The sequence below is a fragment of the Bubalus bubalis genome, chromosome 1 (genome assembly GCF_019923935.1).
Source record: "Bubalus bubalis isolate 160015118507 breed Murrah chromosome 1, NDDB_SH_1, whole genome shotgun sequence".
NCBI classification, from domain to species: Eukaryota; Metazoa; Chordata; class Mammalia; order Artiodactyla; family Bovidae; genus Bubalus; species Bubalus bubalis.
Window position 1 is genome coordinate 163,634,225 of NC_059157.1, and position 14,384 is coordinate 163,648,608.

Consider the following 14,384-nt stretch of genomic DNA (forward strand, 5'->3'; position numbering starts at 1 on the left):
GGGCACCTTGCTCTGCCTCCACTGGGCCTTTTCTGTCGTCAAAAGAGCTTGTGTTCCATTGTAAGAGATCTAGTTCCCTGACGAGGGATCAAACCATGTTGACTCCTATATTGGGAGCCTCCTGCACCTGCATGGGGAGTGTGGAGTCTTAGCCACTGGACCACCTGGGAAGTCCCCCATCCAATGTTTTTACAAATTACCTCCTCAGACACAGAAGGAATGCTTCTCTCCAATAGTTCTGCATTTGTTTATTCAAAGCCCTTATCACTAGAGTTATACTTTGTATTTGCTCTGGTCTGTCTCCCCACTAGACTATAATCTGAAGGGCAGAACCTTTCGGTCTTGCTCTCCACTGTCTCTAGCACCTAGAAACAGGGCCTTGCACTTGCTTGGGGCTCAGCAGGTATTTGGTGAGTGAATGTTTAAGTGAACCGTGGACCACTGGAAAGAAAAAAATCATCCATAGGCCTACCATTCAAGGACCACTATTAGTATTTTGATACATTTTCATTGCAAAGGTAATTAACCTTTTTTGGGTCACTAGAGATCCTAGATCTATGGGTACAGTCTTTAAAATGCATATAAGCACAAAGTCTCCAAATTTGACACATAATTTTACCAGATTTCTTAATCCTGCTACCCCGGTTGAATTCTTGTTTGTTTTTTTTTCTTGCGTATTCATGGCATGATGCAAAATACCCCTCATTACTGTGTTGTTTCTGTTAATTTGATTGCTAAAGAATGACTGTGTAATTTGCATTTCTACAATTTCTTGTGAAGCTGGTAATTTTTCCACATTTAATTAGTAAATACATGTTCTCGTCTATACACTGTTCAAATCCTTTGACCTATCTCTTGGTGTGTCCGTTGTATGAGCTCTTTCAATAATAAAGATGTTTACTAGTATGGCACACAGTAAAAAGAAAACAGATTAAGGACTATTGGCCCACGCTGGCAACTTCTTCCTACCTCTAGTGGAACACAGCTGTGGATTCATTTTCTGTTACTGAGTTTGGGTTGCCACACTCTGCACCTGGAGTAGTTTTAAAATCATTCAGGAAAGCTAACCAATAAAAAGCTACAATAAACTCTCTCCTGACTAATGAAAATAAATGCATGGATCAGAGTTTCCATTTCCTGCTGGGATAAAAGTGTACCTATTGTCTGAAGATAATAAAACAAGAAAAGTTTTGGTTTTGCTGCTGTTGCCAGGCCATGGAATAAAATTCAAAGACACAAAGATAACTTTGTGAAGAAGTACGGTGAAGCACCCAGTTTCCTCTTTTTTTTTCCGAGTTAGTCATTATGTGCCTAAATTCACTGCCTTCACAAATGTGCTTTCTGCTTGGCCACTTTTGATAAATCTTTCGATAGCCCATGTGCTTTCTGCTTGGCCACTTTTGATAAATCTTTTGATAGCCCAGAAATCAGATGGAATCAAGTAGACCTTTCTGGTGCTGCTTTAGGTGGAAGAAATATGATTTATTTATAGCTGAAGGACCCAGAAGAAATGAATGCCAAAAAGATGTGATTTTTTTTCATAGCTTGTTCTAGATCTCTTACAACGATGAAAACTGATGTTGAAATCTTTTACATGCCAGTAAAATATACATTTTATAATATCTATTTAAAAAATTATTATTTCATTGTAAAATATATATTCACTGTTCATGCATTTATTTTCATTAGACAGGAGAGAGTTTATTGTAGATGATGCATTTGCTATGCTGGGCTGTGCTTAGTCGCTCAGTCGTGTCCAGCTCTTTGTGATCCTGGGGATTGTGACCAGAGGACCCACTAGGCTCCTCTGTCCATTGGATTCTCCAGGCAAACATACTGAAGTGGGTTGCCATGCCCTTCTTGAGGGGATCTTCCCGACCCAGGTATCAAACCCTGGTCTCCTGCATTGTAGGCAGATTCTTTACCATCTGACCCCCCAGGGAAGCCCTGATGCATTTGCTAGGAAAACATAAAAAGCCATGTTATAGGCTTTTCCATCTTTACACCTAGGAGAACAGAGTTGCCTGGATGTTTGCTCTCTGGTTTGTTGACTTGATTACTGTTTGGATGGGCACACAGGATGGCGGGTAGGAAAATCGTTGGCTGCTGCTAAAATTCAGGGATTCCTGTGAAGTAAATGTAGGTTGGGTTACGAGTCTAAAACCAGTTGAGCCGGGGGCATCTGGAGAATCTAAGATCCACCTGTCTGATTCTGGGGGCACCTGGAAGTGCTGTTAAGGTTTGAAGTCGAGAAAGTGTGTCTGAACGTACATGGATCCCAGAATTTTGTGTCTTATCAACTGAGCCGGCTGAGAAATTTCCTTAGAGTTATTCTCACCCAGAATTGGAATAAAGAGCTCAGTGTGAAGTTGGGATAGTGCAACTTCTTGGTTTAATACTTTACAGATTTTTGGAACCGAATGCACCCTGAAGTGAAAAGCTGCTTTTTTTTTTTTTGCTGACCTTGTTGGACGGCTAATACTGTTTCTGGGAAATAAGAGAAACAAGCGACTCATTGTTGGCAGGAGCTGAGAGAGACGCAAGAAGGGCGAGAGACGCGTCTGCAGCCTTTTTACCCCCCTTCATTGAATCGTGACTGAGTCCAGGCTGGATTGAGACTGGGTTTGTCTTTCTACCTCCGTAGACATGTGTTTTCCATCAGACTGGGCTGCAGGACACCTGACATTGGCCAGTTCACATGAGTTAAACCCTGTATGGCCCATAAACAGAGAGAAAAAGACCCGCAGCTGTACCCAGACACTCTCAATGCGGAAATATTTTTGAAGCTTGGTGTGGCTAGGTCCATGCATATGTCAGATACGATTTACACCTGTATGTTTTGGCTTCTCTCTGTTGCATATCATCATTTCCCTGGAGCCTCTGTGGCCAGAAGGGCTAGTATTGCTTGATGGTGCCACGTCTTCTGGTTGAACCCTTCCTGTATTATGAAATGTAATGCTTCAAAGATACCTGATTTGGTCTTTTTTTTTTTTTTTTTAAGGATGGAAGAAGAAAGCCCTATACCATTTTCTGTAAAAGCAGATCCCACAAATAGGGTGTCACCCTAACATGTAACTATGTTGATTGCATCATTTTACAAGTAAATAAGTTAATTAAATTAGTCTGCTTTGGACCTTTTTGTGAAATAGGGCAAAGGAAACTCCTCTTAATCCTTGTCACCAAATTTAACTCAGTAAATAGTTTTTGACTGCAGGACAGGGCAGTGATTGGTGGCCAGTGCAGCTGACGCCAGCCATGCATTCCAGCACATTCCCTGAGCTTCCTAGGTTTGTCACAGTCTATGCTTGTGATTTGTGCTGAGTCAATTAACCTTCCAAGTTTCTTCATCTCTCAAATGAGTGAATTGGCTTAAATCATTGGTTTTAAATTGTGTCCCAAGGCCCCATGCCAGGGTTTTGGGGCATGCAAGCAGAAGCTAAGCTTAGTTAGTATCCAGTCTCCAAGAGCCATGTCTGTCCAACATATTTTAAAACTTTGTTTAATATTTTGACTCAAGAGTTGGGAAACGCCTGTAGGGAAAGCAGAGTGAAAGCCAGACCGAGACAATTTAGAGAAGAGAATCAAAAGGAGTGCCTTTTAAGCATTCACTTACACTGGCACAGGCTGCAGGCATGCTGTGAATGAACCCCTGAACATGTGGGGTGTCTCTGCTTCATGCCATATATCAGGCTCTGGGGAAAGATCCTGCTGCTAAAAAAAAAATTGAGGAACTTGGTCAAACTAAGCTCCTTCCAGCCTGAACTTCTATGGTGATGCTTCAAAGTAGGGTAAATACATGGCCACAGCTATGATGAGGATGGTGGGATTTGTAAAACACTAATGGTAAAACAATAACAAAATGCATTGGGTCCTCAATAGGGAATTATGCTCCGGGAGTAAAGAGAAAGCCATAACAAAAATCTATTATTCATTAAATATCCACTTATAAGAGTATCAGTTCACTTCAGTCACTCAGTCGTGTCCGACTCTTTGCAACCCCATGAACCACGGCACGCCAGGCCTCCCTGTTCATTACCAACTCCCGGAGTCCACCCAAACCCATGTCCATTGAGTCGGTGATGCCATCCAAGCATCTCATCCTCTGTCGTCTCCTTCTCCTCCTGCCCTCAATCTTTCAAAGATTATGGGATGTAATAATTAAAATGCATCCGAAACAGAAAGAATTGTGTCTGTGTGTGTAGTAGGGATGGGTTTCCCGTTTGCTCTGACTTTTCTTTTAAATTAAAAAAAAAAAAAAAAGCCTCTGCTGATCATCTTAAAAATGAACTGATATTTAACTACCCATTTCTGACCTATAAATCCATAAACATTCTCAGGGAGAATGTATTTGGTGCCTACTGTGTGCATCAACAAGTCAGATTTGAAATAAATTTTGTTCTGTGTTTATAAGGAATATTCATACCAGTGGAGTTGATTCTAAAGGACAGGGGGAGATGTGGTTGTTAGGTTTTGTTTATAAAGAGCATGAATCCAGCCCTCAGGAAGGTGAGAGTTCAAATCACAGGAAGAGAACAGTTCAGTGTTTCTTAAAAGTGCTTCTGTTCACTGTGTGTGGCTCAACCTAGAATCCAGCGAGAAAGATTTCCTGACTTGAAGGCTCATATGTATGAGCAATACAATGCAACGTCATAATAGTGCTTAATTTCTTCAAAAAGTTGCAGAGTAAGTGCTGGAGTAATAGTCCCTCTACCAAGCCATCACGTGTGCGTGTGTGCTGCCTTGTCCAACTCTTTGCGACCCCATGGACTGTTGCCCACCAGGCTCCTCTGTCCACGGGATTCTCCAGGCAAGAATATTGGATTGGGTTGCCATTTCCTCCTCCAGGGATCTTCCCAATCCAGGGGTCGAACCCACATCTCTTGCATCTCCTGCATTGGCAGGTGGATTCTTGACTGCTGGTGCCACTTGAGAGGCACCGATTACCAAGTTGTATGGGTGCAAAAGGAGAGACAGCTCGTCGCAACTGATGGAGGACACGTTGAGAGCTGATTTGATGGACAGCCTGACTGTCATTCTGAATATCAAATTGTTCTCTCCTATGAGTGCTGGTTCTCTTTGTAAGGAAACATGTTAGAATGGAAACAGGAAACTTGGGTCCTACTGCCGTGAGTTAGCACTGGGAATGTGGGCAATCACAGGTGTAGGGTGACCAACCACAGCATCTGCTCGGGACTCTTCCAGATTTAGCCCTGAAAGTCCCACGTCCCAGGAAACCCCTTAGTAGAACCAGGACAATTGGTCACTTCTCTCTGACAGACCTATATCATCATTTGTAGGATGGGGACAGAGAATGGAATCGTAACAGCCCACAATGCAGAAGAGCTCGTGTTGCCCTCTTGGTGTTTAGGTTTCTGGAATGTGTTTCCGATGTGATTCATATAAACATAGTCCAAACATCAAACTGAGTTTAACACCTGTTCCATCTGGGAGGAAGAATTTTTCCCACATTCCAGATCATACCCAACGAATACATTCAAATGTTGCATATTCACCTACTTTGAGGAAACTGTAACCAGATTTTCATAATAATAAGTCAGCGCTTCAAAGGGGTGCTTTCAGAAGGGTGCTTTAGAGCTCTTAATGTTGTTTTATCATGCTGCTAAGTCACTTCAGTCGGTCCGACTCTGTGCAACCCCCGAGACAGCAGCCCACAGGCTCCCCCGTCCCTGGGATTCTCCAGGCAAAAACACTGGAGTGGGTTGCCATTGCCTTCTCCATGTTTTATCATAGAAGCTGGTTAAAAAAAAGAAACCCCCAAACTAAAATAAAAGATAGGTTATTTTGAATATATGGCACAGAAGTTCATTTAGCTGGATTCTGCTTAGCACCTGTGAAAATTGATACACAAGTTAAACCATCTTAGGAATCTTCCTATTAAATCAATATTTGATGATTGAGAATATCAGCAGCTATTCTGACAGTCTCTTATAACCCTGGCTTTCCCTGTGCTTTTTTTTTTTTTTTTTTGGTTACTTTGTATCTTGAACAGCAGTGGGTAATTCTAGGTACAGGGAACCACTTTGTTCAACATGTATAGGCTGCATGTCCCTTTCTCTGACTCCACACCCCACACAGCTGCTCAGTTGACTTTGAGAAGCTCAGCACATAGTAGGAGCTTAATAAATATTCATTCATTTTCAATTCAATTCTCAATTCAGTACTGCCAAGACATCTGCTAAGATGCATGGGACCAGCACTTTCCAGTATCCCTCCTCAGGGGAACAGGGTTGAGAAGTGCTGCATTTTATATCTCCCTCTTGGAAAGTCTCATTGTCTGTTTGTAAGTTAAGGTCTTTGAGAAATTCTGCAATAAAATAAATTCTTTTAACTTTGTTTAGCCCACTATTTCCCAATCTTAATTGACCATGAAACATGGGAAGCAGCTGTTATAATTTTTTAAACTTTAACTTAATATCTATTTGCTCCCATGGGACACACTTAGACCATATTTTCTTTCTTTCTTTTTTTCTTCTTTTGTTCCTTTCTTAATTTTTTCTTCCTGCCTTCCTTTCATTCTTTTAATTTGGCCATGCAATGTGGCATGTGGATCTTAGTTCCCCGACCAGAGATCGAACCTGAGGCCCCCTACCCTGGAAGCACAGAGTCTTAACCACTGGATCACCAGACCATGTTTTCTTTTGAATATTTATCCATTTTTAATATACCCTATAATATCTATTCATTTTTTATATATGATATGGAGACTATTTGATATTGAGTATTAAAGAGACAGTGCCAAACACGGTTCCTGGTATTTATTGAAGATGTGATTACTATACACACACATATACATACACAGACACACACATGTTTTTCTTATATCTGTTTTAGATTTTCAGAAAAAATCATGATAAGATAGAGTTCTGTATGCCTCTCACCCGAATTCCTGTATTAGTAATATCTTACATTGTATGATATTAACATACAATAAAAACAGATGTTATCATTAATGAACCAATATGGATACATTATTATTAACTAACTTCCATACTTTATTCAGATTGTCTTAGTTTTTTTCTTAATGTCCCCAGCTGTATACCACCTTATCTTTACTTGTTATGTCTCCTTAAGTTGTTCTTGGCTATGAAAGTTTCTTAGACTTTCCTTGTTTTTGATGACCTTGATAATTCTGAGTACACCTTAGGAATTTTATAGGATTTCCCTCTACAGGAATGTGTCTGATGTTTTTCTCCGATCAGGTTGGGATGATGGGTCTTGGGGAGGAAGACCACAGAAATAAAGTACCATTCTCATCACATCTTATCAAGGGTCATGTCATCACCATGGCTTGTCACTGTTGATGTTGATCTCGATCACCTGCCCAGTGTACAAAATCCCTCCCCTGTAAAGTTGCTATCCCTCACTACCATTGGATAACTGCTCATTGGGAGGAGGTTACTACATACAATCTATACATCAGGAGTGGGGGTTTTCTCCCCTTCATTGAGGACAGTGTATCTACATTAAATTATCTTAAATTTGTCTCTACAAATTTGCCTCTTTTCCTGGCATTTATTTATTTATTCAATTATTTGTTTATATGAGTGTAGACTCATGGACATTATATGTTTACTATAATAATGAATCATAGCAACATATGAAACTCTGTCCATTCTTGACAGAAGAGAAATACAGAAGCTTGATAATAGGTACTGGGAGAGGAAGAATCATGCAGTGTTGGGCAGGTCTCCCCCCTCAATTACATGGAATTGTGCCTCTGACATGTTAACAAAACCGTGTATTTTTCAAAATTCATTAATTAATTTGGCTGCACCGGGTCTTAGTTGCAGCATACAGGATCTTTATTTGCAGCCTGTAGGATCTAGTTCCCTGACTAGGGATTGAACCTAGGCCCCCTGCATTGGGAGCACAAAGTCTTAGCCACTAGATCACCTGGGAAGTCCAAAACCACAGGTTTTTAAAGTTCAACTCAAAGAGCTATGCATAGAGACACCACAGCTGAGGAGCTGTTGTCAAGAGGAGAAAGGAGGCCGAGGAAAAGAGGAGAAATGCCTAACTAACAACAAGTATTCCTCTTTGCCCTCCCTAGACTCACGTGTGCATCACGGAGGAGGATTGAAAGGGAATAACGTCGTTACTGTGTCTTTCTAGGGCTTAGGTGTGGCGTCTAGCCATTGGCACGCTGGTTGTCCTTTCCATAATCTGCTTGGAGCCAGCCTGATGCAGGCCTGTGATGGGTTTTGTAGTTGAGCCCAACCTTATGGTTTTGTTTTCTTCACTTGGCATTGTTTGTGTGTGTGTGTGTATATAACCATAGCCTATTTAAAAAAAAGAGGGGTGGGGGGAAGCAAGCCCAGGACACCGAAAACCAAGCCACTGAACTTCTCCGAGGCCAGAGAGACGTTTGTCAAACATTCCAGGAGGCTCGCTGGGCAGTCTGATTCCCTGGCCTCCCTCCTAGTCTGCAGCTCCTGGCTTGGGGAAGCTGCCAAAATACTCTGTCTATGAGCTGTCGCTCTCAGTTCCTGGTGCTGCAAAAGGCAAAAAGTTCAGGAGAGAAGCCTTAACCTTTTTCTGGTCTGCTTCTTATACAGCAGATGACATGCTGGCTTAAAATGGAGTCCAGGGACCTTCCTGGCCTTGAATCTTGGGGGCCTTTGTAGACATGACCGAGTGGTATGTTTGCTGGAGCGAGTTAGAGGGTGCATCAGTGTCCCAGTGGGCATTAGCCAGAGGGTCATACACCCCATGCACCTCTGCACACCCCATTCCCATGTTGAGCATTTACTTCACAGTCATTGACTCAGAAGAGTGTTCGTCTCAAATGCTGTGGAGTTTGTTTTTCTTGGTGTTTTCTTTTATATTGAATAATAGCAGTGAAATATGTCTGGTTACATGTCTGTAGAGCTTGGTTATGTTTGATGGCCAAACACTCAAGAGAAAGTCAATTTTTGAAGAAGGAAAAAAAAAGAGGGGGGGGGAAGGAGATGAAAACAGTGAAAAAGATAAATGTGGATTTGAATTTAAATTCTGACTCTCTTGGAAGGGAAAAAAGAGAAGTCTCTGCTTTAGTTTTGATGCATTCCTGCTTCAGTGGAGAACGCTTCTGTTTGGGTTATTCCTTTCTGTGGGGGCAGGCAAAAGTCTAGAACTGACTAGGTCTTTAGCATTTGTAAGGCATTTAATGGTAGTCTATCCTTAACTGGTTTGGCCTCAGATACTGCATTTGAGATACTGTACGTTTTTTTTTTTTTTTTTTCTTTTCTTAAACTGAACTATTCTCTCCCTAAAATGTTATGGGATATTATCCCAAGAAGTATTTCGTTTGTTGCAAATCTAGATGTTTTCCTCCCTGTATTCTCCCGAGGACTTCCTCTCTGTTTATCTCTGTCTTGAAACTCTTCTGCCCCGCTTTGTCTCTGAGTAGCTACGAAAGCAGTGGTTTTAAAGAACCTCAACCATCGGTAAAGTTCACAAGATTCAACCTAATGAAAGGTTCAGTGAGTAACCCTCTGAAATGAAACAACTGCAGGGAGCAGAGCAACAGGGGAGATCTTGGGCAAGTGGAGTGAGTCAGGACACCTGGCTCCTAGGCCGTGACTATTTTATGGCCTTCCTCCAGTTCACTGTTTCTCTGGGTATTGCTTCCTCACCTCTACGTGGAAAAGTTGCACCAGGCAGGCTCTTAGTTTTGAGGATCTTGACTATATTTTAAGCCTTATTTGTTGTTTTTCAAATAATTTAGGGTTTACCTCCTTTCATTCCACCAAGAAAATATTTTGCATATTTGATGCCTCCATGACCATGCTTTTGATTTCTGTTTTTTATTTTTGCATTTGTATATTTTACATAAGTAATACACACAGAAAAACTTCAAACAGTACAGAAGAGGAAAACGAAGATCTCTTCCCACCCCTGACACCCAGTTTCCTCTCCAGAGGCACCTATTATTGTGTATTTTTCTTGAGAAATTTACTGTTTTATGCATAATATGCACCCCACCCCACCCCTATTTTTCTAATTACAACTACTATGCTCTTACATACATCCTGTTCCTTGGATTTTTTTTCCCCCTTCTGAAAGTTGCTTCTTAGAGATTGTTTCATAGAAGTAACTACAGAGTTTATTCTTTGGAATAATTACATAGCCTTCCTCTGAATGAATCATGATCTCTTATTGGTGGACACTGTTTTCAATCTTTTGCTGTTATGGACAGTATGAAGATGAATTTTCTCATACAGACTTCTCTGTTGGTGGGTGTGATTTATTTTGAAGACAAAGCCATTGGCTAAGTTCTATTCTCTTCCAGTCTTTACAGTTAATAACTGGAGATGTTTAGTCTAAATGGTCAAATCTAAATTAAATGGAAGAAAGCAGCATGTCCACCGTGCCTGCCTGTGGATGGTCCCTGTAAGGGCTGGTGTTTTAAAGGCTAGCAAAGGTGTGGTTTTTTAGAAGCGATCTCCACCCAGTCTTAAACTCCCCCCAGATAAGGATGCAGACATCAGTAAAACCTGACTCCCAGTGTCTGAATGATGTGTGGAGTGGAGTAACAGTCCTGGGTGTGAGCACAACGACAGGGCTGGCTTCCCAAGTCATGGAAGATAGTTCTGATCCATTTGACTTGACATGTCAGTAAGTACCAGACCTGAGTCAGTTTTAATACTTTTCAAGGTATCTGAGTTATAAAAATTAACCTCCGGGGACTTCTCTGGCAGTCCAGTGGGTAAGACTCTACACTTCCACTGCAGGGAGCAAGGGTTCAATCCCTAGTCAGGGAACTAAGATCCTGCATGCCACATGGAGTGACCAAAAAAAAAAAAACCTCTGAACTACTAACAAAAATTTAACATTTTCAAGCCTCTTTTTCCTAACCTAGGGATTTGTGATATTGGAAATATTCAATTTACACATTCCTCTTATAGACACAATTGGGCTTCTTTTTCCTGTGCTAGTTACATCAGATAAATAGGAGCGTACTTTTGCAGAAGGTTCAGAAACAACTGTGCCTGGAGATAATCACTATTTTTCTATCTAAGCTTCCTTCTTCTGGCCTGAAAGAGGTCTTATGAATTAAACCCTTCTGAGTATCTGGACTTCGTCTTACTTGAATCTTTATTTTAAGAGAATTTTTCCCCATGACACAGTATGTGCCCAATCCCTGACCCTCCTACCCAGGCCTTCAAATAGAGATTGTAATTATGCTCCACGCTGTAGAAATGAACTACTTATTTCAGTTATTTTGGCATCAGTCACAACGACGCTTTTTTTCTGTTCTTGGACTAAGAACATAAGGAATGCCCAGCTGGTTTCATTCATTCATCCCATCATTTACCGAGTTTCCTTCTGTGCCAGGAGGTGAGAGTTATTGGCGGTGGAGTTGATTCAGGAAGTGAAACCCAAACTATTTTTGCAGAATACTCCAGTATCTTACCTTGTTTTGAGCGACTTCTCTGTGACTGAGCAGTTGTCAGCCTGTCCAAATCCTCCTTCAGCCCTGCCTACTTGTAACCTGAGCAACCTTTGGGCCCAGGAGCCTGTTTTGAGGGCCTGCTGTTTAAGTGGCCTTTCATTGTGGTCCATTGAAGGCAAATTGTGTGTAGAGGGGTTGCCCCAGTTTCAGTGATTGTTCCTGGACTTTGGTCTCAGGTGTGACAGAGGACGGCGAAGGACAGTTGAAAGGGCAGGTGGACAGGGTGTCAGGAGTTCAACTTTGGCTCCAGTTGTACCTGTTTCTAAGCAGAGCACACCCCTCGCCTCCCTGGCTTTCACAAAATAAAAAGCTGAACTAGATGTTCTCCAGGAATCTTTACAAAGCCTAACATTCTAGTGCAATACAGACAAGCTTCCCTGGTGGCTCAGATGCTTAAAAATCTACCTGCAATGCAGGAGACCCGAGTTCGATCCCTGGGTTGGGAAGATCCCCTGGAGAAGGGAACGGCTACCGACTCCAGTATTTTGGCCTGGAGAATTCCATGGACAGAGGGGCCTGGCTGGCTACAGTCCCTGGGGTCGCTAAGAGTTGGACACAGCTGAGGAACTTTCACTTTAATTTTCACAGACAAGCATAAAACCCCGTCTCATTTCTCCACACGTTCCTTGCAATAGCCTGTTAGATCCTGTGAGGGCAAGAGCTGTTTATCCAGCTACAAACCCAGCATCCAGCACATAGTGGGAATGCAATAAAGATTTGAGTGAGTTAGAGGTAAATTTCAAAAAAGAGATTTTTATCCCACTTCTACTCCTATCCAGAGGAACTTCCTGTCAAGGAACAAATTCTTCCTTAAGGAAGCCAGTTCTACAGAAAATCTTAAGTTTTGGTTTGTTTTCTCTTCCTTTCTTTTTAAAAATTTTATTAAAGTGTAGTTGATTTACAATGTTGTATTAGTTTCAGTGTACAGCATAGTGATTTAGTTATACATATACATGTATTCTTTCTTTTTTAGATTCTTTTCCCATGTAGGTCATTATGGAGTACTGAGTAGAATTCCCTGTGCTACACAGGAGGCCCTTGTTGATTGTCTATTTTATATAATGTGTGTATGTTAATCCCAAATTCCTAATTTATCCCTCCCCGATTGTGTTTTCTCTTTGGTAACCGTAAGTTGGTTTTCTAGGTCTGTGAATCTGTTTTTGTTTTGTAAATAGATTTTGTTCTTTTTCATGGCTGAGTGCTTTCCGTTGTATATATGTACCACACCTGGTTTATCCATTCCTCTGTTGATGGCCATTCAGGTTGCTTCCATGTCCTGGCTATTATAAATAGCGCTGCAGTGAACAGTGGGGTGCATGTATCTTTTCAAGTTATGGTTTTCTCCAGATACATGCCCAGGAGTGGGATTGTTGGATGATATGGTAGTTCTATTTTTAGTTTTTAAAGAACTTCAGTACTGTTCTGCATAGTGGTTGTACCAATTTATATTACCACCAACAGTGTAGGAGGGTTCCCTGGTACCTTTTTTTCACTGTCTATGTGTGTGTGTGTTTGTGTTTTCTACACATTCATTTAATACATAATTGATTAGGCTACTTTAAAATTCACCTAAGAAAATTTGGTTATAATATGTGTCCATGTAATATCTATATCAAACTGAAGATCTGAAATATTTCACTCCGAACTTTAAGTAAAATATGCCAATAATTTTATCTTTAAAGGTAATGATATCAAATATAGCACAAATTACATTTTTTGTTTTTTTTTCTCAGAAATGAAGTAAGTATATAAAATTACACATTGTTGCCTTTGGCCCTGGCTTAGGAGCAAATAGACTGGAAAACATAGTTTTCTTTATTACAGGATATTACCCAGTAGAAGTTAAGCAAATTTAATAGGTAAACTGTCTTGAGAAAAACTAGCACTTTTTAAGATGCATTTTTTGGGGGGAGGGGACACTGATTATATAATTTATTAAACTGTTTAAAAGTGTTTTGTAATGTGAAGTATTGTATGCTAAAATTTTAATATTGGTAAATAGAGACAAATAGAAAATCCTTAAAAAGTTGAAAACACTTCTATGCCTTTATCCAGTCATAAACATGGTTAGCATCTTTTATATAATTTCTCTCTCACTAATAATTCTCACTAAATGCTCTCTAATCATTCACTAATAATTTCTCACTAATTATGTCTTTGGGGCATCCTCTTTTAACAAATCATGAATGGGGTCCTGCTTTTGTGTAGACCCCTGATCTAGGTGCTGTGTTTTACCTGTCAATTCGCTCACCTGTCCTAAATATTATTTTACACCCACCACTATCAATGATCACATGCCCTCCTTAGCTCTGCCATAAACATGCAGGTTGTCTGAGGACAGGCACACACACCCAGATGTCCTGGTGAAATTAGCTTTCATGTTGTGGTAACCTTTGTGGAATTTGCTTATGACCACTATGTTCTATTTAAGGATTGAAATGTACCCTAGACACAGGCAAGGTGTGAAATCAGACTTTTAACAGGGCACAAGAGCTAAGACTAGGTGGGTCAGGAGAGGGGCCAGTATCTGAGTCTCTGTGAATTGAATTAAGGTAATGATTACTTAAACAGTAATGATAAGCAGCAAAGTACTTTGGAAGGAATCTCAGGAATCTGAAGGCCACAGCGTTCTGATGGTCTCTTTTTGCTAAGGTGCTGAGGTCCTGGTCACTCATCCCCCTGTTCTTCTCTCCTGTAGTGATGAACCACCAACACCAGCAGCAGATGGCGCCCAGTTCCCTGAGCCAGCAGAACCATCCCCCTCAGAACCCATCAGCGGGGCTCATGAGTATGCCCAACGCGCTGACCACCCAACAGCAGCAGCAGCAGAAGCTTCGGCTTCAGAGGATCCAGATGGAGAGAGAGAGGATTAGGATGCGCCAGGAGGAGCTCATGAGGCAGGTATGGCCTTCAGTGGTGCCTGGTGGAG

General features: G+C 41.2%; 1 protein-coding gene across 2 annotated transcripts in view; it reads left to right on the top strand.

The window, feature by feature from the left end:
- WWTR1 (WW domain containing transcription regulator 1) overlaps positions 1–14,384 on the top strand; it is a 146,539-nt gene that overhangs the window by 102,127 nt on the left and 30,028 nt on the right. For both annotated transcript variants that reach the window (XM_006063117.4, XM_006063116.4), the window contains exon 4: positions 14,154–14,356. In XM_006063117.4, the coding sequence (XP_006063179.1) occupies positions 14,154–14,356 (203 nt within the window). The remainder of the gene's footprint in view (positions 1–14,153; positions 14,357–14,384) is intronic.